General features: G+C 32.8%; 2 protein-coding genes across 4 annotated transcripts; one reads left to right on the forward strand and one right to left on the reverse strand.

The window, feature by feature from the left end:
* Positions 1-1,250: 1,250 nt before the first annotated feature.
* On the reverse strand, positions 1,251-5,431 carry LOC100797202 (uncharacterized protein At4g15970). 3 transcript variants are annotated; one of them, XM_003535702.5, is made up of 4 exons: positions 4,823-5,431; positions 3,210-3,575; positions 1,704-2,185; positions 1,251-1,581 (listed from the first exon to the last, which is right to left on the reverse strand). In XM_003535702.5, exons 1-4 carry the CDS (start codon positions 5,015-5,017, stop codon positions 1,530-1,532), a joined length of 1,095 nt encoding a protein of 364 aa, XP_003535750.1. In that variant the 5' UTR covers positions 5,018-5,431; the 3' UTR covers positions 1,251-1,529. The 3 variants fall into 3 exon arrangements, with proteins under 3 accessions (XP_003535750.1, XP_014618915.1, XP_006589719.1); XM_014763429.3 differs by having other exon boundaries at positions 1,251-1,599; positions 4,823-5,427; XM_006589656.4 differs by lacking the exon at positions 1,251-1,581 and having other exon boundaries at positions 1,726-1,868; positions 1,952-2,185; positions 4,823-5,426.
* A 2,889-nt stretch (positions 5,432-8,320) lies between these two features.
* Positions 8,321-26,061, forward strand: LOC100797752 (protein transport protein Sec24-like At4g32640). Its single transcript, XM_003535703.5, has 25 exons — positions 8,321-8,479; positions 8,646-9,566; positions 10,580-10,813; positions 11,085-11,159; positions 11,713-11,811; positions 12,342-12,453; positions 15,508-15,635; positions 16,450-16,575; positions 17,543-17,623; positions 18,111-18,188; positions 18,322-18,414; positions 18,870-18,924; positions 19,601-19,677; positions 20,028-20,099; positions 20,242-20,325; positions 20,845-20,964; positions 21,049-21,117; positions 22,252-22,329; positions 22,477-22,615; positions 22,838-23,002; positions 23,534-23,679; positions 24,018-24,197; positions 24,455-24,543; positions 24,659-24,690; positions 25,672-26,061. Exons 2-25 carry the CDS (start codon positions 8,751-8,753, stop codon positions 25,779-25,781), a joined length of 3,258 nt encoding a protein of 1,085 aa, XP_003535751.1. The 5' UTR covers positions 8,321-8,479; positions 8,646-8,750; the 3' UTR covers positions 25,782-26,061.
* The last annotated feature ends 1,862 nt before the right edge of the window (positions 26,062-27,923 follow it).

A 27,923-nucleotide genomic window follows, 5' to 3' on the forward strand; every position in this document is an offset into this window, starting at 1 on the left:
GCAAACAAAATACAGTAAAAAATAAGGGTAGTCCATGAAATTAAAAATAACGAGAATTTTACTGGAAGAAAAATTTCACTCCTGCAACTATAACCAGAAGAAAAAAAAGAGATACAAGATAAAATAATTAGTAATGAAGAGCTAAAGAAAGAAAACAAGTTAGAAAGGTGTACATAACTCTGAATCTACCTGAAGTGGACACGATTAGAGACAATGCCAAGCCACATTTGAAAATAAGCCTAAATTCAACTATATTTAGGAGAAGTTTTATTTGTACAATAAAATTATTATTTTTTTACAGAGAAAAATATTAACAACACATTCTTTCTCACACCACATTCTTTTGCCACACCCTTTATAGTTGAATTTAATTAAAAAAAATGTAAAATTAGGATAGCAAAATATAAAATAAAACAAATAGTAAGCAAAAGAACTAAAGAAAGAAAATATGTTTAAAAAGTGTGCATAGCACTGAATCTATCTATTTAGAAGTGGACACAATTTGAGACGAAAGACCTATAGATAAATTTAAACACGTAAAATAAAAAAATCAAAATAATTTTATAAGATAAAATTAGTTTAAATAAGTTTTTGAATAAGTTAATATGAGATAACTTTTACAAATTATTTTACGTAAAACCTAATTTAGTTAATAAGAAATTTATTTCATTTTTTTCGTATAAATGCTTATAGAAAATTCATTCAACCACAACCAAAAGCATCATACTTCAAATAAGTGTAAATTCAACCATATTTACTAGAGAAGTTTAACAAATAAGATTAGAGACAATGATAGGAGAAAAAACAACTAAGATAAATAATAGGATGAAGAGAGAGAGAGAGAAGTTTAGTAAGAATAAGAAATCTCGATTCAAAATACGACATCATTCCGAAGGAAAATACCGATGGTAACAAAAAAATACGAACTTCATCCATACAAATTTCTCCGAAAAACATTTTTAGCTGGTTCTCTTGTCCACATTCATGTAGGACCCTGTCTGCATACCATCCCTCCGAAGTGCTACAGAATTTAAAAAAGCAGTCACTTTGGTCAAATCCATGGACAGGTATAAGTCCCTACTCCCTACCAGCAAAATTAGTAATTAGTAATTGCGTTAGCAAAGAAAGGGAAGCAGGGCAATGATTCAATGCAGAAAGTAGCACTCGAATCAGCCATCAACACCATTTTCAACTATTCTCCGTTTCTGTACTTCATTGAGGGAAGAGAGGAAGACATGATGGATGTTGACTTTTGAGGATCGGAAATTAGTTCCACTAGAACATAATGTTGCACAAAATTGTGCAAATCACACAGAAAATTTGCACTAAGAAACACAAAAAATCAACGAATTGAACAGTGTGTTACATATTACATTGCCTAAGTGTACTTTTACAAGGAAGGAATCTTCCATCAAATGTTGGTTTAGCCAAATTGATTCCTGTTCAAACCTTAACCAAACCTTTCATCCAAGAGCACCATTGAACTTCCACATTTAAGACAGAGAAATGTAGCTCATGCAATGAATATTTTATTCTTCAACACTCTTTTCTGTTGAATTAGGGTGCAAGAGAGATTCAATGCTGAGGAGAAATTTCAGCCCATTATGAACAAAAAATGAAAAGTCATAAAGAGTAGTGTCAGAATGGTAAGCAAAAAACAATGTTAAATTATAAATATTCAAAGGCTTGAGTATATGGCCAACCTGCATTTCTGAGGAACCCTCCAGGAAACAACTGACAACCTCTTCAAACTTGGTGGCAAGGATAAATAATGTTTCCAATCCTGGAGCATAATTCTAAGATCGTGAAGTTTGCTATCCATACCCAAGCAACAGTTTGCATGCATCGTACAGACTTGGTTTAAATCCCTACTTGGTTCACAAAGACCACCAAAATTAGTTGTATCCAAAAACCTCATCTTGAGTCCAATATCAGTAATGAAAGGATGAACCTTGATGAAGTTAAGGACATCTTGATCATGGTATCCAGGATAGGTTTCTCGTGAAGAGTACCAGAATTTGTAAAACTCTATTGACCTATTATTGGATTTTACATAGTTGAACCCTCCGTTGGGTCTGTTCTGTACATCATCAAATCCACCTGTGAAATGATCACACGCTATCTGGAAATCTGCATGAAGGTCAAACTGCGGAAAAGGGTCCCTGAACCACATGATATCAGCATCCTGGAATAAGAACACCAAAATAAGAATCTAATTAAGACACTTCAGAAATTTATCTAGCTTCTTCTATGGATTTTTTTTTTTAAGTCCTGTCCTTTTTATATTTTCCCCTTTCCTGAAAAAGAAAACACAACATAGGAAGATACAATAAGAACAGCAACGATAAAATGCATAACCTAAACTTAACTGCAATGAAACTATGCACTGATATGGTTGTTCCTATCAGTTGCAAAATTGATTTGGTAACTAATTTTAGTGGAGCTTTGCAAAAGCTTGGTATTATTGTTGCATCAGTTCAAATGAAATTCAGAAAAGAAAGTTAGAGGCAGAAGTTTATCTTCAACATACAGTCAGTGTTTACCACCTCTATACTTCGATGTGAAGAAATGATAAAACATTCTGATTTCATTTCCCTTTTCAATTAGAAATTACAATTTATAATTATCAATCAAAAATTCATTATTAAAATATAGCAAAAAAAATGTTTTCTTAAATTAAACAAAACTTCAAACGAGAAGGAGTTTTCAATTTTCTAGGACCATAATAACTAAGGAATAGAATTTTACATTAACCACTATAAATTTTAAATTTCCTTATCAAACTATACCAAAAAACAGTAATTAAAAATCCTCCCACAACATTACTTATCTAAGATGATTTCTAATATAGTTACAGTTTTAAATGTATCAAAATTAAACTCAAACAAAAATCCAGTATATTCCATACTTTTGCCAAAAAGATAAATCCCTTATGCATTGCTACAATCAATACATTATTTGCTTGTGAAATGCAACTAATTAGCTCATTAATTGAAACAGGGTCAACTCATAAGTAACTCATTCCCCCAGTCATATACCAGAAATTTTTTCCCATTAAGCATTATCATATGAAAATCAATCACAAAAAAACAATAAACTTCACAACTTTGAGAATGTTTCCATGGCTGAAAAAATTCAAACAACATTAAGGTTTACACAAGTCAGGCCATGTGAGCTTCAAGAGGTCAGTGATGGAAAAAATAACTTACTGTAAACACAAAATTGTACCCCATCTCAAGAACAGTACGTAGGAAATCAATCCTTTTCCACATCATCATCAAGTAGCGAGGAGTCATAAAATATGCTTCTTCATGAAAGTCGGCTTCTTCACTAACAAGAGAAAAGCAATGGGTATGTATAACCTGACAGCGTGCAAATGCCTTTTGGTCCAATGCAATAATTACCAAATGATTTAAAAATGTACTGGTACGATCTCCTATTCTAAAGCTCTCAAGGAAAAGATCGATGACTGAATTTGGAGTTGCCCATGCTTCATTTAATGTGGTCAAGATTACAGTTCTGTCTTTCATGGCAGCGTCATTCAGGATCTTTTCAAGTGGATATTCATTGCTAGTCTGCAGGAGAGTCAATTCAAAAAGAATGATGAATATACCTTTTCAAACAAATTGCACACATAAACAGCAACACTACAGCAGTGAAAATAAATAGTACTTCTGAGTGGGGCTGCAGATTAGCATCAAGATAATCTCATGGTAAAATGGTAATACTTTCATGAAGGTAATGATTGTGCTTATGAAACTGAATAAAACTAATGGATCTAGTGTTTATAAATGTTCACGTTTAGATTAACTTTATTCCTAAGACCAGAGAATGACATAAGTATGAAAACACCGTCACTGTTAGCACAGGACAATCTATCTATATTTTGTAATGACCAACAATCCAGATCAACAGAGGCTACAAGAATTTATATTGGGAAATCACCAGCTATTGTTTCTAATCAATTAAATTAGTAGTTAATAAACCTGTTTGCCCATTTTTTAGATACCAATACCGTATACATTCAGAAGGTTAAGCAACACTTGTGATTGTGAATACTTAAAATAGTGCTTAGTAAACTTGAACAAATCAGATTATCCATTTAGCTAATCATGCATATCAGGTGATAGTCCAAATTTTGCCCATAATTAAGTAGCTCGTCTTCCTCTATAGACTATTCAACATGCAGAAATTCCAAAAACAAATAAAAAGCAAAATAATACAGTAATTATTTATCCTGGATCTTTCCCGAGTAATGGTTTCAAAAAGATCCAATTAAACTTGCAAAGATATCGATTAAAGAAACTTATAACACATAATTTCGGTCGGCAATTATTGTAATTGGTACAACATTATTAATTCCTCAGGTTTCTGGCGTCTCTCGATTTTATGCATAAAACACAGTCTCAAAAAAATGTCCAGAGTATTCAAATTCTCAAAAGAAATTAGAGCTTCCATTGCATTTCAATCAGTAAAATAACACAGCAAAAGCAAACAAACACGATAAAGCTAGAGCAACTACAAGCGTCTTTAGAAACTCGTTGAAAAGAAGGAAATCACCTTCTATAACTGCTAACTTCTTAAAGTCTCATCTAAGATGTGGAAAATTACATCCGAAACGTGCAAAACACACTATACATAAGACAATGCAAATAGATAAGACAGCGCACTAATTATGTATAGCAAATTAATATGTGCTCAACAGATAATAAGACAATGCAGTAATTAAACATACGAAAACGGTGAACTAACTCAATTGCGCTGTAACGGTAGCAGGAAAATGTTGCGTAACGCGAGAGAGAAGAGGAGCTAGGAAACTGACCGCGACGGGATCGTTATACACGGACGGAAAAATGCGAGTAAAGCCAGACAGAGAATAAGAGGAATGGAAGCTGGATAGGAACCGGTGCGAATCAACGTCTCCGAGGAGGACCAAGCAAGAGAGAGAAACAGTGGCGAAGAAGAACGAGGCGGCGACGGCGCGCCGGAGGTGGATGGTTTTGGACTCCCGAAGCATGTCGGCGGAGGAATCACCGGCGGCGAGGAGGTGCGTCGTCGTCCTCTGGCGGCGCGTGAGAGGTCATGGTGGGGAGAGAGAAATTAAAATTTGAGGCATGCGTGCACGAGATTGAATGAACGGGAATGGAAATGGAAGTGAAGTGGGGAAGTGTGCGAGTGTGAGAGTGAGTTGAAAAAGCTCGAGATTCGAGGTAAAATCCGTTACGAACGCGGAACGCATTCTCGCCTCCACCGACTGTGTCTGCCCACGTGGAATTTCACCTTCAACACACAAAACTTTGTGCACCTTTTTTTGTAACTTTCCAACGAAAACGACTCAACACTCCAGCCACCGTCTTTCTGCAATTCCCATCTACAACCATTGTTTTAATGGAAACAAAAACTTTCAATCCCAACTTGTTGTCTCCTGTGTTAATTAATGGGAAGAGAAACTCTAGTTAAAGTTGCTTTAAATACATTTTTATCGTTTAAATTCTGTAATTATGTGGTTTTGATTTGTAGGTTCTAAATTGGATTTTCTAAGATCCTAAGTAATTGTGTAATTTTGATAACAAGGGAGTGGTACTTTACTTCTTGACCTAGACTTTTAATTAAAGTTTGAATCTTCTATATGAAAAAAAATATGGTTAAGATAAATTTTTTTACTAAAAATGAAAACGTGACTAAAAAAGGTGATTTCATTAAAAAAGATTAATTAAATTTTTTAACAGAGAGATTAAAGATTGATTATTAATAAAGTTGATAAATATTTCATTTCAATAAATATTAAAAATGTTGATATTTCCATCCATAACATGAATGCTAATATGTTATTTGACATATATGATGATCCAATTTAATTATGATTTTTGGTTCCTTAGGACTCAAAAATTATGAGAATAAAAAATATAATTAAGCTACACTGAAAAATAATTCAAACAAGAAAAAAATATTGTTGTCACATTATCATTCAGTGTTATGTCAACTTTTTAAAATTCTTTAATGAAAATTATAATTTAAGAAATCAAAATTCCACAATTATGATATTTAGATAATCAAATGTGTAATTAAGCATAATAAATTTTACTTATTTATTAAGAATATATTTTTGGTACATTATTGTGTTTTATACATAACAAAATTATTAAATAATAATAAATTATGAATATGATTTTTTAGATAATTATTATAAAAAATAATAAATATTTTGTATGGCGGTTTATAATTAAATGATGGTGTAATTTTTTTTCCATTATGAGTGCATAAATTATTTTTTCTAAGAATATTTCTAAAATTTTCCTACTAGTCTTCTTATTTATTATATAAAGAAAATATTTGATATTTGTAGGTTTTTAAAATATTAAGGCTATATTTGGATAAAAAAAATTTATTTATAGAAGAAGGAAATAAGAAAGTAAATTGAGTTAAATTTTTATTTTTTAAAAAATCAATTTATGCAATCAACTTTTTAAAATACTCTCATTTTAGTTCTCCAAAAATTGAAGCATAGGTTAATTTTAGCTTTCCATAAAAAATGTTGATTTTAGCTTATGAAAAAAATAATTCAATTTACATTCTTATATTCTTTCCTAAGTGCTTGCAAATATATTATTCAACCAAATCCTAAACGTGCTTACCTTTTCTTTTAATACTTATAGTATTTAATGTTTTTTTTACGGGAAGTATTTAATGTTTATTAATGCAATACGGTCACAAATATATAAATAAATAGATTTTTTTTTTCAAATCTTAGAATATACTTTGTTAAGAGACAAACAAATAATGTTGTTTACCAAGCAACATCTCATACTAAACTCAAAATTTATGACCCTATTTCTACTTATATTGTCCATACTTTTATCAATGAATTGATGTGATGTAGTTTTTGTAAAAAAAAAAAATCTTACATAGTATGACACAATAATTTAGTTAATAATTTATAACATCGAAATTATCTTTTTTTTATTAATTTAATCATATCTCTTTTTCTATTTAATAGTTATCTATCTTCCTCAATTTTTATAAGAAAAAAGAATTAGTTTATCTCATTAACTTTCAATATTCATTATTGACTTTTTCATACTTGTAATATATTTTTTTAGTTTATTACTTAAAAGATAATTTTTTTATTTTACTATATGACATTTTTAAATTTTAAATTTTTGATATTTATCATTAGTCTAAGTCTGTTAAGTAATGATGTGATACTCTGTAAATTTATCACATCATTACTTTATCAAAGCAAATAAAATGAAAATGATAGATAATAAAATAAAATAAAAATATTTTTAGATAATAAACTAAAAAAATATATTAGAAGTATGAAAAATATATTTAAATTTTTATTATTTTTGGTTAAAAAATCTTAGTTAAATAAGGATACTTAGAAAAAATAATTAATACAAATAGACAATTAGAAAACAATAACATTCTTTGAAAAAAGATCATGTAAAAAGGATGAAGGAACTAACATGTTTAGATGCTTGATAAATTGACGTTAATTATTTCATATGTCTGAGTTTTAGACATACAATTAGGTTAAATATTCAAATAAAGACTTTTAACAATTTTAAAAAATTGTTAAGTGCCTCTTTAAGTAAGCATGACAGTGGAACTCTTATGCGTGGATATCCGACTAAATCTATCCTGATTTTGATGAGAAATATCCCATTGATTGGATACGGGTTCGAGTTTGAGGATTATCTGACTTTTTTAATCAAGGTCGGGGATAGGGATGTCATTACCCGTCCCATACCCATTTTCATACTCGCACCCCCGATGATGAAATTATTAAAATTTTATTAAATACTTGTTTTTTTTTAAGAATTATTACATAATTTAAGATTTTTTGCTTGATGATTTTTATAAATAAATGCACTGCAAATACAAATAATTAAAAATAAATGTGTAATAATCATTTTTTAAAAATCATATTTTCATATAATTTTTTTTTAAATATGAACTTGGGATGAGATGGGTACGGGAACTAGGAGACAATACCCATACTCACCCCCACCTAGTTGCCATGTTTATTTTTAAGGTAAAGTAATATAAATATCTTTTTTTTAAAGGAATGTGTAAAGACTTTCTCTAATTTGAATTAGAGTGTGATTTTCTTCTCCTAAATTAATAAATCATTTCTTCAATTAAATTAAACCTACTAAATCTAATTCAAAAATATTCTGAGCATTTTTTTTATAATCTAAATATAATTCAATAATACACTGAATATTTAGGACCCCCCCCCCCCCCCCCCAAAAAAAAAACCTATTTGGACCACTAGTTGATAAAAACATTGCGCAGGTTTGGCAATTGGAAATAACCCGAACCAAACGGTTACACATGATCGAAGAAACAAATAGGCTGTGATATAATATAATAGGCTTTTTTTCACGCACCTTTAACCACTCTCTAAAACCCCCCTTTCCGATCTAAGCTCTTCCCGGTCCCATTTTTGCAGATTCGACCGATCTCGCACCAGGTTTTCCCTGCATTCCCTTACTCGACCGCGGTTTGCTTTCCGTTTCGATCATTTTCATTTACCGGATTGCTTCCTCGATTGCGCGCTCATTTGTTATTCTACTGCGTTTTTTTCCTCTCAAATTTCTGGAATATTGTGATGATTTATGAATCTGTGTTTCCTGTAGATTTGGATCTTTATTTTCACGGTACTAGTTAGATAATCTGGTGAAGCAGAAGGAGGATTGTTAGAAATTGACCTCGGATTTGATTTGATTTGATTCGATTCAGCAATGGCTGCTCCTGTGCCTCCAGGGGCACCTAGACCCGGCAGTAACACTGCACAGCCACCTCCCCCTAATTACATCCCTAACATCAGGGGCGCTCCTGATGCACTAGCTAATAATATGCACAATTTGAATCTTAATCGGCCTCCTATGACCTCAAATCCTGTTTCTAGACCTCCACCCTTTGGTCAACCACCACCTTTTTCTTCCTCGGGCCCGTCGACGGGGATCCCTGGTTCCTCACCTCCATTTTCACGGCCCGGTCCACCTCCCGGAGCAATGGTGAGGCCTGTAGGGCCTCCTACTGGACCGCCATTTTCGACAGTACCGCCAAATGTTGCCCCTGGAAGGCCTACTGGGCCACCTCCTGGTCAACCTCCGTCTTTTGTATCAAGAGCCCCTCCCAGTTCTCCGTCTTTTGGTGCCTCACCAGTGTCTGGGGCTCCTCCTCCTGGCGGTTCTCCACCAGTCCGTTCACTTGGGCCACCTCCACCAACTCTTGGTGGTCGTCCAGGTCCTAGTCCAAGTCCTTTTACTTCGCCACCATTGACTACTCCCCCAGTCGTTGTACCCCCTACAAGTGCATCCGGTAATTTGATGAGTAATGGGCCACCTGTATTTTCTGCTGGGGCCATGCCAGGTCCCCAACGCTTCCCGGTTAGCAGTCTGCCACAACCTCCAGTTGGACCTCCACCAACAATGAGAGCTCCTCCAGGCCCTGCTGTTCAGCCCCAGCCCCCATATCCCATGGCATCTCAAGGAACAATGCAGCCTCCAGGTTCGCCTTTTGGAGCACCTTCTTGGCAGATGCAATCCCAGCAGGTAGAACTTCTCTACATCTGAACTTTATTGTATTTGAATGTTTTTAATCCAAATTTTAGCTACAATATATTAGTTGGTTTCAAAAGCAGAAAAGTTTTACAAGTAGAATTTCTATCAGAATCTTAGTGTTGCACAAAGAGTCTTGGAATAGCTTAAGAACAGGCATGGAATATTTAATATACCCAGAAAGTTATAAAACTTAAGTATACATATTTTTAAATCATTGATTCTATCCCGAGCATATTGATCACATTGTAGGATCAGTTTATATTTATAGATTCTGCTCCTAATTTAAACAAAAGACCATTTTAGTTTTGGGGTATTAAATTCGGTCTTCAGTACCCTGTAAAATTGCATCTACGTGATTTTATCTTTTTTAAAAGAAGTTAAAGCAGAGAGTAAAAAAACACAGGACAGGATATTCTCTTATTACAGCTATTGATGATTAATCCCCATACAAGTCTTGTTTATTAAACAGTCACCCTAAGGATGCAGAAGGGAAAAAAAATACACCTCTCCAATCAAATGCAATGGCACAAGTTCTGCTATGAAGCTGCTGTATTTGCCCTTAATAAGTTAGAGCAAACTATTAATGTGTCTTGCACATAATATTTGCCTCTTATTTCTTTAAATACCTATTTTCAATTTCCAGCAAGTTCAGGGCTTGTGAATGGTTAAAGTAAGCACTTATTATTATATGACTTATCTGCTGTTGCATCAGGTCTTGGTTTAAAGCAGAGACACAATATTACTGTTGTCTGAAAATATATACCTTTAACTAACTATCATATGGTGTTTTAGAATTAGTGTTTTGTTATTGTGAATATATAGACAATGAATAGGCATTTGACAATGGTAAAACATTTCATACGTATTATTGTCAGTGTGTACTATTTAAGTGTTCTTTAATACCTTACCATATCTAGTACCCAAACATTGGTTTAATATGCCCCATATGCATTTATCCATCTTTTGATAAGTGGTCTGGATTCTGATTATTGGGAATTATGCAGGTAGCACCACCTCCTCCAGTTCCTGGTCCTTCACAGGCTCCTCGGATGTTTGGCATGCCACCACCACTGCCAAATCAATCTATGACTACTACTATATCACCTGCTGTTGGTCAAACTGGAGCCCCTATGGCAGGGCCTTCCAAAATTGATCCCAATCAAATTCCAAGACCTACTCCAGGTTCCTCAGTGATCTTGCATGAAACTCGTCAAGGCAACCAGGCAACTATTCCTCCGGTAGTCATCTGAAAATTATAGATGTTTTTTTCTTTCTTTTAAAAAAAATAAACTAGAGAAAGAGAGAAGTGGCTTTATGTTGACATTGAGGCTTTGCTAAATGTGCTTGCATGTTGTTGTTATTATGAGTTTCCTTTTCTCCATTATTATCATTTTAGTTTTATATTACTCCTTTTTCTAAAGACAAAAAGTTATAGTTTCTTAGCTGATGCTTTCTGGAAAGTTATTTACATTGCATTAATATATATATATTTTTTTTAATTTTGTCCAGCCTGCTACAAGTGAATACATTGCAAGAGATACAGGGAATTGCAGTCCACGTTACATGAAGTGCACAATCAATCAGGTCATATATAACATCTGCAATGTTTTTTAGCTTTAAAAAAGGTCATGAGAGATGCCAGGATTTCACGGCTTCTTACCTGTATTGTTTGTATAGAGGATGAGTTTTGGTGCAGTGGTAAGGTTGCTGCCTCGTGACCTGGATGTCACAGGTTCAAGTCTTGGAAGTAGCCTCTCCACTTATGGGGATTAGGATTTATACATCTATTTCCATAGACCACATTAGATGGGAGCCTCATGCACCGAGAACCCTCCTTTTTATCACTTGATTTTCTAGAGCTGTATTTGTGGCTTCTATATTGTGGTTGCTTAAAAGGATTTGTTTTTCTGATGTATTTTTTATGATTTGGCTTTTGAATAGTTTTTTTCTTCTTAAGAAGATGCCTCATTCTATTGCTCTGTTCTTCTCTTTCTAAAAACATCTCTTTTATTTGAAGTGAACTTTAGTCATGCAATAATTTCCTGAGGTTGGTTACTTAAATTTGAAAATGTAGAGATTTCTGTCATTTTGTATTGATTTTCTTTCATTTGCTTTGTTCTTTTGTTGAATGAAACAGATTCCTTTCACTGCTGATCTTTTGACAACATCAGGAATGCAGTTGGCTATGTTAGTCCAACCTTTGGCCCTTCCACACCCATCTGAGGAGCCCATTCAAGTACTGATGATTTCTTTCTTTCTTTAAAGTTTCCGCATCTGGCATTATTTTTTGTTTAAGTGTTAGTCATAGATGTTTTCTGTATTTGTGATTTTTCTTTTCTGAATAAGTTAGGACTTTACTTTATCTTGCTCAAATGTTTGATGGCCAGCTAGCTACCTGTGACACATCTGTTTGGGGAAAAGTTGCATCTATTTTAAGGATTCATGAACTAACAGCCTTTGGGTTGCTTTGTTCATATTGTAACTTTCTGTTTCCTTCTCATATTTGCTAGTATCTCCTTCAGGAATGTTGAAAAATATTTCTCTTATTTTCTATAGGTTTTTAAACTTTTAAACTTTCTACTAATTAGGTCAGTGACTGTTTTTAAGCGGATAAATACTGTCTTCAAATCTTTTTTTGTATTGCTGTAGTGGTGAATGTAAACTATCATTAAGTTCACTCTCTGCTATTTCTGACATATTTACTTCAATCAAGAATTGGTGTAGATTTTTTAAATAAATCTTTTGGCTGAATACATACTATTATAGGTTGTTGATTTTGGGGAGAGTGGTCCTGTCCGTTGCTCACGTTGCAAGGCTTACATAAATCCCTTCATGAAATTCATTGATCAAGGAAGGCGTTTCATCTGCAACTTGTGTGGTTAGTACTATTATATCTGCTATACAATTGCTCATCCTACTGTTGTTTGTTGTCATATACTATGGAAGTTGCCGATGACATGCGGATATAATTTTTTATAGAGTAAATTACAGTAGTCTTCCCTGTGTTTTAGATTTATTACACTCACCCCCTCTCTTTGTTGGATCCGTACACAAACCCCCTTACTTTTACAATCCATTACACAAACACCCCTTACACCGTGTGCTGTTTCCGTTAAGCGAAAATCGTCATGTGATGTGCACATGTCTGTTTAAAGAAGAACTTGGACAAAATTGTCCTCATCTTCCTCACGACTTTAGATCTGGAAAAGACTCTTCTTCCCAATCTCGTTAGGGTTTACAAACAGGGCCAAGAACAAAACCCTTGCGCCAATTCAAATCACCATTGAGCAAATTCTCCATGAGGTTTGTGAGCGTAAAGATAAAGAGACTGAGATCTGCTCTCCCTAGCAGAAAATTGTCAACTCCACTGAGCTCGGCAAGTACCGTCTCCAGAAGCACAAAGAGTTTAAGGACATATTTAGCATGTTTGATGGAACATCGGTGTGTGGGCTTGTGGAAGAAATCACACTTCAAACGTGTGCATTCCATTTTGGGAGAAAGTGTTGGAGGTGGATTATAAATAAAAACCACACCTTATGGCTGAAGTATGTGGAGGTGGAGGTGGAGACTAAGAACAAGTTCATAAACCATGCAAGGAACTTTTGGGACCGCGTTGTGATGCTATTGCTGAGGGTTTATCATGTGAGGAATGTTTAGGATTGCGAGAAACCCTTTAATCCATATGTGTCTTCCCAGATTTTTACTTTCATGTGTTTTCCTCTATCCTTTGAAATCTTGTGATTCCCTCTATCCTAGGAAATCTTGTGTTTCTTGATATTACAGGCTTGTGAAAATGTTCTTTCATTTTCGATCAGGAATTTTTGTGCTGTTTTTTTTTAGTTTCTTTCAGGGTCTTTGTCAATGGTTGCTGATTCTGTTTTTCTTTATATTGCTTTATGCTTAATCACTATTGTCTCTTCTCTCTACCTTGGTTCATTGTCTTGGCCCTTTTTATCAACATGTAGTTTTTGTCAAGTTATAATTATAATGAATATGGTTTCTTGATAAAAATAATGCTTTTGTGACAAGTAGATTAAGAATTAGATATTTGGGTTTCTTACATCAAGTTTTCTATTTGCATAAATCCTTGATTCTTCTGCAAGTTGCTCAAGATCTCAAACTGTAGAAGCAAGATTAATAGCTATGAATTTCTGCCATTGAAGGTGGAGTAAATGGGAAACGGGGAAAGATTTGTTTGCCATTGAAGGTGGAGTCGGTGGGGGTGTGTGTGTAGGAGAGAGGTGTTCTGTAAATTTTTAATTATTTGAAAATTAAAATTTTGGGGTTTTTAAGGATATTTTTGACCTTTCACTAATATTAACACCGTTAGTTAACAGTGTTGGCTCAGGGGGTGTCAAAGTAATGAATTTTAACGAAGGGGAGGCAAGTGTAATAAGCCTATAGCATAGGGGAGGTGAGTGTAATTTACTCCTTTTTTTATATTGCTTTCCCTTGGAATGAAGAGAGGAGAAATGGGAAGCTTTATTTTGTCATTGGTGGGTAAAGTTAATAGTGGTTGGTTGATAATTGTTACTTGTATCACAAGTTTATGGTTTCGAGGTACTAGTTATTTAATGCTTACTTTTAAGGATGCATTTGGAAGAACTTATTTACAACTTATTTAGGCTTATCTTATGACATAAGCACTTGTATAAATGTTTTCAAAAACTTGTGAAAATAGCTTATGATTTATCAATGTTGTTTTTAGCTTATTTGAATAAGCTTTATAGGATAACTTATAAAACAGCTTACAATTTATATGAAAAATGTTTAACCCTATTTCCTCTTTAGTAATAGAAACAACTTAAATAGAATTGGTTACATGATAAACACTTATTTAATAATCCCTTAATTACTTTCCTTACCCAAACACACTTTAAATGTGATTAGGGGATGATGAGGGGTCCTCCTTAGGAAAAAAAATAAAGAAATATAATGTAACAAAAGAGAAAGAGAAGACACCAATGGAGTGAAGCTGCCTAGTTCCTCTTCATATCTGTTAAGGAAAACCCTTTAAAAAATCTTGTGCCTTACTTCACATAGAAGCCAATTGCCTAATCTTATTCCAAATCAGCTGATGTGTCAATGAAATGTCATCAAATAATGGGTGATTTTGTTTAAACTTAAAAAAGGCAACTTTAAAATAAGTGCTTTTTATATAAGCGCTTGTTTAAGAAGAAAATTAAAATAAGCAGAAAACTGTTTTTTTTTAAGCAGAAGCAGTTTAGACAAACACACTAAAAAAACAGAAAGCTGCTTATTTCAACAAATAAGTTTAAGCAAACTGGCCCAATAGCATATATTGTTCGTTACAATAAAAATTTAGCCTCTTCAAATCTACCATCTAGCAAAACCACTAAAACAAGTCACCAAGTTTTATTCAAAGGACTTAAGATCCCTCTATTAGAGTATATATATGTATAACTGTTAAAACAATTTAGTTAGAGCTGTTAGCTTTTGCTAATAGCACTTCCCTCTTAGCTATTAACAGCTGCACTCTCTTAGTTCAGAGTTCTATAAATATCTACTCTGTAACTAACTTTTGTGATATTCAATAATATGAGATTCACTCTTTCGGTTACACAAAATCTCTCTCTCAACTTATCTTAGACCCTCATTCATCAAAAAGGCTGAACAATTTCATAAACGCAGAAAAACATGTAAGAACAGATTCTGGTCAAGTATGCATGAGTCATGACACACATAGCAGGGTAAAAAGCCTTATGTTGCTTGTGATCCTACAATGTGTGATTATAAGATGGAAAGTAGCTCTGATCAAGCTTTTAGGTTTTTTTTTAAAAATTCGCTGGACCACTTATATGGCCTCACTAATTTTCTCATTGTTCTAGCTTCTTTATGAGAGGACTGTTCAATATTTTGCTTCTTGTCTTTTTGTGACATAAAATTTTTGTTGTTGATATGTCTGTTACAGGATTTAGTGATGAAACTCCACGGGACTACCACTGCAATTTAGGTCCAGATGGTCGGCGTAGAGATGCTGATGAAAGGCCTGAGCTGTGTAGAGGAACAGTTGAGTTTGTTGCTACAAAAGAATTCATGGTTAGTATTTGTAAAATATTTAAGGCTATATGAATATGGATTTTTGAGTGTGTATTTCTTTTATTGATTGTTTATCATTAGAAAAATGTTGAATGTGCAATATTTGTTGTAATTGAGATGATATCTAGTCCTTCATGGTTAATACCTGGTCCTTCTTAAAACATGGTTGGTGGTTGTTGAAATACACTTTACCAAAAAATTAAAGTGTAGGAAAGGAACTAAACTTCAATAAAATTGTCACTGCTTGGATGTATAAGTGAAATTTAATAAGGTAGCAATTATGACTGCCTGAAAGTTGATATTACTTATTAGGACCATAGGATGATCTCATTTCATGAAAAAGTATTGCTGCACTACTTCATAACAGGATTAATTATTCCAGAGGTAATCAGGCGAGTCATTTTTCATAAATAATAAAAGTTCCTGAACTTCTTTCCCATGGCCTTTGAGAACAAATTGGTGGTTTTATGGTATTTAAGCTCCCCATTTATAATAACCAATAAGTGAGACCTAAATATGAAAATTAGGCCCAGTACGCCAGTAACATCTAAATAGCCTAAAGCCCAAATGGAAACATTAAAAATTTAGAATTAACCATTATTTTAACAACAGACTTATCTCACTAGGTGAGATTAATCTAGTATTTCAATTTATAAAAAATGTTCCTAGCCTAAAATTATTAACAAATAGCAGCTTACTAAATGTCTAAACTTAATAATTCTTTATCCTTACTCATTTTTACTTTTCTGTTATTCTTGTTTCTTCAATTAATGTCTGTGATGATGACTGGCGTGTGATTCACTATTTTCTGTAGGTCCGTGAGCCCATGCCTGCTGTGTACTTCTTTCTCATTGATGTATCCATGAATGCTGTTCAAACTGGTGCAACAGCTGCAGCTTGCAGTGCCATAAGTCGAGTTATTAAAGACAAAGACCTTCCTGTGAGTTCTAACTGTAAACAATTTATCAATCATTTATATATGGCAGTTTGTATGATGCATTGATGCTTAACATTTTCCAAATTTTCATTTGTTTCATTGGACTGAAACTCATTGCTTCATTATACTCTGTTTAGATTGATACTTAAATATCTAAAGATAAGAACTTTAAGATTCTTCACTCCTAGCCTGCCTTAATTGCAGCCTAGTTAGTTGCCAATGTCTTGGAAAGGGCTACTTATGGAGTGGTTGACTAGAAAGGTTGAGTGGAGCATTGTAGTGTGTAGCCACCGTGATGTTGGCTAGGTGGTTGAGTTTTCACGTCGACTAGAGATATGACCTAAGTAATGCTTATAAGTTTTATGGCTTGGGCAGTCCTCACCTAGTCTCTTTACAAGCTGGTTTTTTGTGGGGTTGAGTTAGGCCATAAGTGCAAATTCTAAGGCTATGTTTTGTTGGAACTTGGAAGTGAGAATGATGTTATTCCTAGCAACCAGGAATGAGTTAACTTAATCTTTTCCCCTTATTTCTCTTCATCATTTGTAATTATACTTGTGATTTCTTTCCATGCACCACACATGCTCTGCAATAGTATATATATTATAGAGCTTATATCAAATTCTTTTTATGTCCTAACTGAATGAGAGAGTGGGGGGCTTAAAAGGGAGAAGTTTGTGTGCTTATCACACAAACTTCTCCCTTTTAATGAGCCATACTATACTAGTGGCTTTAAGAGATAGCACACTGTGATTGTATTAATCTCTCACAATTACTTAGCTGATATACACATTAATGAATTCAACCTTTTTTCACCAACAATAAGAGACTTGGGAGATAAAGAATATTGAATTTTTTTCTATTAGGAAGCTTTGGTTTTTTCCCTTTTGTGTTGTGACCAGAGATTCTTACAAATATCTCATTTTGTGTGACCTACACTTTGTGACTAAATTTTTTGGTCTTATTGCTATAGGAGGGTCCTCGCACATTGGTGGGAGTTGCAACTTTTGACTCAACGATTCATTTCTACAACTTGAAACGTGCATTGCAGCAGGTAGCACAAAAACAGAAATTAACAGTCTGATTTTTTTATTTGGAAAATTTAGTTGTAAGTTCATGTTTTCATTTTTTAGAAAAATATATATTATTTTATCATTTTATGGGAAATTGAAGATGGATTTTTTTTTATTTTTAAAAATGCCAGTATGTTGCTTTAATTCGAATATTCTGCTTTTAGAGGCTGAATGATACCACAGACTCCAAGTTAATTGCTGTCTAGGAAACTGAGCAATCATTTTTGCTTTATTTTTGCATCTTTTTTTTTTTTGTGTTTCTGCATAGTGGAAGCATTGGTTATCTATTATTAATTTGTTTATATTGATGTTTTTTATTTGTGATTGAATATTCCTTTGAAACTTGTTAGAGAAATTTCTATTTACAGTTCTAAGTAATTGAGTAATTAGTTTAGATAACTAGCTCTTTGCATTTTACAGTTTTGAGTAATTTATTCTCAGGCTGATTTTGAAATTTAAAATTTGTAGCCACTGATGCTCATTGTTCCTGATGTCCAAGATGTTTATACTCCCTTGCAAACTGATGTAATTGTTCCACTATCTGAGGTTAGTTACAAATATTTTCATGCTTGCAGAATTTTGGTAGATAAATGATCATTAGAGAATGTATTTACTTTATTTTATTTTCCTTTGTTTAGTATTGTTCTTCGCTTAATTGGTTTTCTTCTTTCGTATTTAGTGCCGTCAACACTTAGAATTACTTCTGGAAAGCATTCCTACCATGTTCCAAAATAATAGAACCTCTGAATCAGCTTTTGGTGCAGCTATCAAGGTATTCATTCTATTTTTCTTTAAAGTTGTACTTATCTTTATTTGTTGTTTGCTGAGATGGTTGTAGAGTTGGGATCAACATTTTTTTTAATGTTAATATAATTTCTTGCTTCTCCCTTTTAACCTTGTCCCTCATAACTTATTCCTTGCTTTGCATTTCCCACTCACCTTGGTAATGTAGGCAAGGTTGTTACACCCCAAATTCCACATACCTTTTCTGCCCCTTACATTCTATTCATTACTTAGGTTCTCCATTTACCTATTACTTTTCTAATTCTCTTGTCATATGCATTAGCAACCAAAGGATTCCTAACAGGCTATTGGCATTTGCCATTATTTTTACTGTCCTCTCACTAAGTTTGACAAATTGACACACTCCTCTATCCCAGACAAATCAAATTGTTATATGAAAATATGTTAATGCTTATACCGTTATTTTTTTTCTTTTTCTTTTAGGCGGCTTTCCTTGCAATGAAGGACACTGGAGGAAAGCTGTTGGTTTTCCAGTCAGGTGAGTTTCTCAGCTTATATATTTGTTAAATAATTGATCTTTATATTACATAATTTTTGCTATCAACATCCTAAGTGGGTCATGATTGGATGGGATATATAAATTCATGTTATGTTAATTTTCTTGCTTGAAAGTATGCATCTGCCATTTGTTATGTGATCAATTCTTTTTCTCTTTTTGGGAATTGGGATATGACTTTGGTAAAAGTCAGCATCTAAATTAGAAAGTTACAAATATTCTGAAAAAATATCTTAAAAAAATCTGTTTTAAAAACACAGTTTATTGACAAAATTTTAATAAATAAAAAATTAATATGGTATGTAAGTTTGTTGATGCAGCATGAAAGAAGTCCAGAGTAAACAACATCATTGACATTATCTAAAAGCTTTTCTTTTCATTAAAACCTGTGCCTCTGTTAAAAGTAAATAAACAGTAGGCCCTGCCATTAAATATTTTAACATCTCTTGTTGGAATTATTTTTGTTTGGCCCTAGTGGTTCATTTGTATGCATTTTGGATCTTCCCTTCAATCTTTTGGTCAGTTTCTTGTCATTATATTTTTATTTTGTTCATTTCTTTTTCCCCTTCTTTTCTGCAAGACCATATCTGTGTTTTGATGTCTGGTTAATCATTGAGTTTGTTTGGTGTTTTTCATGACTTTGGCTTGTTGTCTCCAGTCTTGCCATCTATAGGCATTGGTGCACTTTCTGCACGGGAGGCTGAAGGTAGAACAAATATCTCTGCAGGTGAAAAGGTATTTGTCTCAATTTGGTTGTTGAATTGTCGATTCTTTTCTTTTTAATAGAAAATATATCAATTGTTATTTGTCTCAACCTTGAATCCTTGATAGATGGTGACATGGGATGAGATTAATTCCAAATATTTGCAAGTCCCATTGTATCTAGTGATGAAAATGGAAAGGATACCAACTTATATAGATTTAATATTTGACATTTGATTTATATTAGCAAATATATAAACTATTCGTCTGCATAAATCATAATATGTGATTGATGATTCATTTGAAATTGTTTTATTTTTTCTACTTGGTGCTGATAGTTTTTGTATATTCTTCAACGAAATCCCATTCTTGTCGAATTTCAGGAAGCCCATAAGTTACTTCAACCAGCAGACAAAGCATTCAAGGAACTGGCTGTTGAATTTGCTGAGTATCAGGTTGATATTGAGTACTTTTGGTTGTGATTCACGCATTACTTTTATGTCTGGTTGAAGTTACTGGTTGATTTTTCTTGTGAGCTTGTTTGATGGTCAGCTTGATATGGGATCAGTTAAGTATAATTATTTTGTCATGCTGCAGGTTTGTGTTGATGTGTTTGTGACTACTCAGACTTATGTAGACATCGCTTCGATATCTGTTATCCCACGGACTACTGGTGGACAGGTAAACGTGAATTATTATGGCTCTGTCGTTGAAGTAAATGATTGAAGTATTAGCCTCGTTGGTTTTTATTTAAAATGAATTGATCAGATATTTGCTGTAAGGATGAATAAATAAATTTTATTTTTAATCTGCTCTACTTGTATAAATTATCTGTTTGAAAATGCCGGAGATGCTGTTAATCACTTGCTGGAAAATTTTAATGAAGGAAATGGAGTTAAAGGGGGAAGTAATTGAAATTTTTATGTGTGTGTGTGTATATAAATGAGTAGCAGTTGTTTCTGAAGAAAGAGGAAGCATTAACTATAATCATATAGGGTTTTGCAATGGTACCATCTTTGTTGAGGCTTCTATGATTTTTCACAAGTCAAAAGTTCATATCAGAAGAAAATATTTAAAAGTGATAATATTATGTAATAATTAATATTGCGCGTTTTAATCTACAACACTTGATACATTCATACCTTCTTTTTTTTCAATTATGTGTTTTACATATTAAAGTAACTTCCCACTTTTTTCCAGGTCTATTACTATTACCCTTTCTCAGCTCTTTCTGATACTGCAAAACTTTACAATGATCTTAGATGGAACATCACTAGGCCACAAGGTTTTGAGGCTGTAATGCGTGTGAGGTGCAGTCAGGTAGTGTGTTTGTTTCACTTTCTTTGCTACCCCCTGTCACACAACATATAGGCTCTGTAATTTTCGTTTTTGTTCTTTTGTCAGGGTATTCAAGTGCAGGAATACTATGGCAACTTCTGTAAACGCATCCCAACTGATGTTGACCTACCTGGGGTATGTATATTTTTCTAGATTCTGGATGTAACTATATGCATGTGTATAGGCAACCTTGAGCATATTTATATTTGTGTGCGTGCATGAACACATTGATGATTAAATGATATTGAGATCTGTTGGCATTTTAGATCGTATAATGTAATTGACGTGTTGATATATTCCAAATCATAATTCAAATATAATTAAAAATGTCTAATCCTCTTTGGAATAAGACTATTAGAATTTGGGTTGTGTACAAGTGTTCCATAATCCTTTAAGCTAGCTGTATACTAGACTTTGTTTTGTTGTTCAGATTTAGTTAATATTTTTGGATTATGTGTGAATTATGCAGAGAGATATAATTGAAAGGAGGGGGGGGGGGGGGGGGGGATCCATTTTGGATTCAATATAGTGACCTCCAATTCTAATGAAAATTTTACACAGGTTTGTTGTTGGGAAAATAATACTAACTTCTACTGAGATCATTGTATCATCAATAAAAAAAATGTTCTGTTAATTTTTCTCTCAAATCTCTGCCTGAAACTTGCCTGCTGTCATTTATCACTGGAGTTAGCTTCTTCCATTTCTATTCCCCTATCAGATACCAATCCCTGAAAATTCTACCTACCACATATTTTTCCTGTTACAAACAAGGTTGTACAAAATTGAGAGCTAAAGGAGCTGGCTTGAAGATCTCTGTTTAATGAAGTTGGTTTTTCTTAGGATTTGGAAAGTTTTCATCACTGATGGAACTGGTTTAATCCATAGCTATTACATACTTAAGAACTGAAGTGCCGGAGGCTTGAATTTTCTTTACTTTTTTTTTTCAACTTGTGGGTAAATTGCAGGTGAAATTTGTTTTTTATTTGCATACTACATTTTAGTATTTTACTATTTTGGCTTATTTGAGTGGATGCCATCAATCAGCTTGCTAGGAAACAATTAAAAGAGAAAAGAGGTGGGGAGGGTGGTATTGCTAGAATAGTTTTCCTAGAAATAGATAGAAACTACATTTGATGTGCTGTCTGTTGTGTTTATATACTTACAAAGTTACAAGTGGTACCGTTTCATTTCTTCTTATGTTGACCAAAACTAGAATTCCTTAAAAATACTTTGGCATGCTCAACATGGCCTAATTATTCTTTTGTGCAGATTGACTGTGACAAAACTTTCATGGTAACTTTGAAACACGATGATAAATTACAGGATGGATCAGAATGTGCTATTCAGGTATTTGGGAGGTTTACTGCTCTAGTATATTCCAAGGGGTTTATGATCGTCAGTTCACCTTATATCACTCTTGGAAACTTGTTAGTCACTGTGGATGAAAATATTCTACTCATTTTGTTTTGATTATGTATTATTTTCATTACTCAGTGTGCCCTTCTTTACACAACTGTGTATGGCCAAAGAAGAATACGTGTCATAACTTTGTCTCTGCCTGTCACTAGTATGCTCAGTAATCTGTTCCGTGCAGCTGATTTGGATACTCAATTTTGCTGTTTCTTGAAGCAAGGTATATATATCATTTATCCTCAATATGCATTGCCATCACAATTATTCTGTTTTAGACAATTGTGATTGCCAGATATTGACTTTTAACAGCTCTATATTGAATTTTGTTGGCTTTATATATTGTAAATGTTTCCATGGTTGTGTCATTCTGTTCATATTTTAGATGGTGTTTACAGGTATAATTTTTGGGTGGAGGAATTTTAACACTTTTTTTTCCCTGTAGCTGCTAGTGAGATTCCTTCAAAGCCACTCCCACTTGTTCGGGAACAAGTGACAAACCTTTGCATTAATGCACTGTTTTCATACCGTAAATTTTGTGCTACAGTGTCCTCATCTGGACAACTTATTCTTCCGGAGGCACTAAAGCTTTTGCCCTTGTACACACTTGGTATGTATGAATTTTCATGCATTTTAGAAATTTTCTGATGAACAATGCTGTGATGCTAAAGATATTATTTATCACGGTTTCTTCATCTGTTGCATTCTACCTTGCATATCAACCAGATCATCTTTAACCAATTTTCTTTTTCTTTTTCTTTTTATGTTTTTTTTATTTTTTTCACTCCTACATTGATATGCCACTAAGGCACTAACTAGTGTGATCAAAATTGGATAATACTGAATTTTAGAAGATATCATTAGAAGAAATTTTCCTGCATTTTATTGGATAATACTGTGGATATGCTTTCATGTGTTTCCCCTTAAAATGGTCATTGACTTTGTTTTATTTTTATTATGTGGTCCTTCTGTTTCGAAGTAGGGTCTTGTTTTTGTGAATAGAGGATGTCTATGCTGATTTACTTTTGCTTGATTTGTCAATGGCCAATCTTGATTAATGAAATTCAAAACTTTGATGATATGGTCTCCTTAAGGAGGCATGTACAAGTGGGTGCTAATTCATTATTCATTTATTTTTCAGCATTAACTAAGAGTACAGGGTTGCGAACTGAGGGAAAGATAGATGAGCGGTCATTTTGGATAAACTATGTATCCTCTATCTCTGCTCCATTAGCAATACCACTTGTGTATCCTAGGATGATGGCTATCCATGATCTTGACTCAAAGGTATATTGATTGATCATGCCAAAAGAATATATGATTATGAAAAATCACGATGTTCTGTACAAAACACATTTGATTGAATGACATATTATCAAGTACTTAATAAGAACTTGATAATGTATCGAATTTTGAAAATGATAATGAATGCTTGTTTTTTAAAAATAGGCATGTGGTACATGCTATTTGATTAATATGAAATTTTGTGAGCATAGTAAGCTAGGTGATTTTGGTTACATGATTGATGTTTTTTTACTATTATATGTTTTATACTGGTGCCTATTAAACTTTATCTCATGTTTATATTACTTCTTGAGACACTAATAGATTTTTATAAATTGCAGGAAGATGAAGACTCTGTTATTCCTCCCTTTCTTCCTCTTTCTAGTGAACACGTCAGTGATGATGGAATATATCTTCTTGAGAACGGTCATGATTGTTTGATATATGTTGGAGACTCTGTGAATCCAGACATTGTGCAGAAACTGTTTGGTGTTGCTACAGTTGACAAAGTTCCTACCCTGGTAATTTCCATCCTGTCCTGTCTCTTCTGTTGCCATTGTCTATCTAACAGCACATTTTCTGTCAAATTCTACCCCTAACTGTGGTTGTTTTCAAGGAAATTTTCTATCATCCTTAAATAGTAGCCTGGTGTATTTTAGTGACAGGACTCTTTAGGGTGATGAAAGAAACAGTTATTTTAATCATGTTGCTTTAATGCTTTTTTAGTGCTTTATGGTTTAGAACCGGCAATCCAAAGTTAACAATCATGTTTTATCAGTTTGTATTGCAGCAGTATGACAATCCACTATCAAAGAAGTTAAATGAAGTGATAAATGAGATACGGCGGCAAAGATGTTGCTACCTCCGGTAATTTAATTGTTTTGACAGTTAACGCATGTTTGAGACCTTGTAAAATAATCTTTCATGTGATTTGATGACTAAATAAAAGGCAAATTTTAAGTAATCTTTTTAACTCTGGCAGGTTCAAGCTCTGCAGGAAAGGAGATCCATCAGGTCAGTGCTTTAGAATGATTGTGTAAACCTGGTTGCTTAATGCAGGCTGGATTTTTAAGTACTAGCATAAACAGATGAAAGTTAATTTAGAACATGAAATCACATGGCTTCATTCCCCAATCCTATTTGCAATGTTTCATTTTTTCCCGTCTTTTGAGAAAGTTCACTGCTCCGATTGCTTTAGTCTTCAAACATGTTGCTTACTCTCTTTGATAATATTTGCTTCTTGAGCCATTGTTCTGTTTTCTTGGAAAAAATTGCTTCCTGGTAGCGTCCAAAACTTGAGGATGTTCACATCATTATTCACACCAAACGAGCAACCTTTTTTATTTAAAAATACCAAACACTAGTTTTGTTTTTGTTTTTTCTTTTTTGTTAATTTCAACCGAACATTTTAATTAACCATCTTTCATAATCTTTGACCCCAAGCATTCTTCCTGATTTTTATGCATGCTCAATGGCTCTATTTTTCCATTTCATGATTTATTGTGGCAAATTCCGAGGATGCTTTGGTATGTGTGAAACTTTTTTGGGTTGTTATATCATGTAGTACTTGTAATGTAAGCAGTACATATACTGTCACTTGACGCCAGTAGAATCTGTTGATTGGATTTAGGCTCTCCCTTTGCTAGGATTCTAGTTTCTTTGCAGAGTTACTTATGCTATATTGTAGCTGTTACTTGCCTCACATGACCAAAACACATTTTTTAGAATTAAACATTGTTTTTAACAATTTAAATATTAGCTTCAAGTTCAAAAGCAATATGGTCAGTGAGTCAATCATGCTTTGACTTAATGTACAACTTGTTTACTAAAGTCTCAACTTGTCTGCATTGTTTACTAAGATTAGTAGTTGGTATGCTAGACTAGTTTAGACTGGGAAGTATTAAAATAGAAGAAAGAAATCTGTAGACAATTGTTATGCTGGTGTACATTGTTCTTGATTTTTCTACTTAAACTATCTTATTTACCATCCATCAGGAATGTTATTCTTCTCATATATGATAGAAGACAAGAGCGCAGGTGGCTTCTCCTATGTAGAATTTCTTATCCATGTTCATAGGCAAATTCAAAATAAAATGTCATCATAACGAGTATATGGCAGCTTCATTTTTGCAAGCTTTTAGACCTAAATGATAGAGCAAGCCCCAAAGTATAGGTGAGATTCTGCATAATTATGTGCATTCAAATGCCTTGAGTTTGTCAAAGGAATACCAGACGACACAAGTTTTTGACAAGTTTTGTTGATGTACATGTATAAGTTAATTAATGTTGGTGATAGTTGGATTCTTCTGAGGAAGTTTTTTACTTTTTTGGGTTCTCTAGTTACCTGACAAATCAAATTTTATAAGCAATTGTGTTTTCATGCGAGATATTAACAATGTGTCTCATTTATATTTTAATAAATATATAGAGGACAAAGGTAAGTTAAGTAAAATCTTACAAAAAAAAGATAGGTTAATTAAAAGAATTCGTTTTTACTTTTTAGTTTGTACGAAAATATTGTTAGACATGCATTGCAGATTTAGTCCAGCAGTGCTAGACAGTAAAAAATTTCCTAGAGTTCGAATTCAAAATTGAACAAATGAGAGGAAGAATAAAAATTTAATTCTATCGAAATTGAAACGGGCAGGATTAAGTTTGACAGATCATGGGTTGCATAGATTCGTTGGTAGGAGAAAGGGAATATTAAAGTTTTATTGGAGACATTGTTTAAATTCTTGAAAAGTGTATTTGTATTGAATATTTGGATGGAGAATTTTGTTAAGTATAATGTTTTATCTAATTCGGTTTGAATTAGTTGGGTGTTTAATATTGTATCGAAATATAATATTAGACTGAATAAAATGTTAGCACTCCATGTGCAGTGATAGGAACAACGTTTTTTATTTGAAGTTCAAGCAGAGGATCTCACAACAGGCTTCATAAGAAGTAACGGAAGATAAAAAGAATAAAAATGAACAAAATTGTATAAAGACGAACTTGCGCATTTAAAATTTGCCATTAGGTAATTCGAGGAATCGTTTTTTCCTGTATTTCAATATGATTCTAAAAGAAAAAATCATTAAATTCTAATCAAACATCATAGATTCATTATAAAACTTAAATGACATTAAAAATATTATGATCGTGTTTTATTCAAATAATTATTTTGGGCTGCCACCAAATCAACTAGCATTTTGTATGAAAAATTATAAAACATTATGGTATATTCGAAAAGATATTTTAGTTAATTTTTAATTTTTTTTTACTAATTGAAAAATTTATTTGATTGTTTGATAAATAAGTTTTTTTCTAATAGTTTATAATATTTTCTGAAACAATACTTAAAATAATATTTTTTTAAATGTTAGCTTTAATCTTATATTTTTTTTTCACTTGGTTGCGGCTCTTGGTCTCCGACAGGGGAGTGGGTGTAACACTTGCTGGCTCAGGCTCAGGCTCATGTGTATTGTATTCAGATGATGTCGCGAAGGAAGCCAAGTAGGACGACAACAACAATTCTCCTTCTCAGATCTGGATAGATAATCAAACCAACAACAAAACACTACACAACATCTTTCTATTTGGTGTTGTCTATAGTTGTGTTAATATTGAATCATACTGTCTAGAAGTAAAATAATAGTTTCTCTTACTTTAATTATAATCTTTAAAAACCAACCAGTATTCATTCGAATGCTACCCAACTTAATCTTTCTTTTTAAGCAAGATTTTGGACCAAATCTTACTAAAGATTTTTCAGCTAAATTTTTCAATAAATATTAATAAGTAAAACTAATGAATACAATCCTTAAAAAAAAACCCATAACCCTAAATATAATGTGTTTGGTTAACATACAAAATTAATTTTATCTTACAACATTTGATTAAGGTTATGCTTGATAAACTTATTTAAAAAACTAGTTAGAAGTTAAAAAATTAGTTGATAGTTGAAAGTTTTTAAATTAATTTATTACATAATAAAATTAATTATTAAAATAATTAAAAAATATAAATGACATAAATAACATATTTAAAAATATAATAAAGAAATTAAATAAATATTTTAAGAATAAAAAAATAAAATATAAAATGTTAGAAGCTAAAAATTAATATTTTAAAAAACCCTACTTTAAATAAATTTTCAAAATACATTAGAAATTACTAAAAAAACACAAAAATCACTTAAAAAAACTTATTTAACGAATTTTTTAATTAATAAAAAAATTAAACCATGTGAAATGACTTACAAA

The sequence above is a fragment of the Glycine max genome, chromosome 10 (assembly GCF_000004515.6).
Source record: "Glycine max cultivar Williams 82 chromosome 10, Glycine_max_v4.0, whole genome shotgun sequence".
NCBI lineage: Eukaryota > Viridiplantae > Streptophyta > Magnoliopsida > Fabales > Fabaceae > Glycine > Glycine max.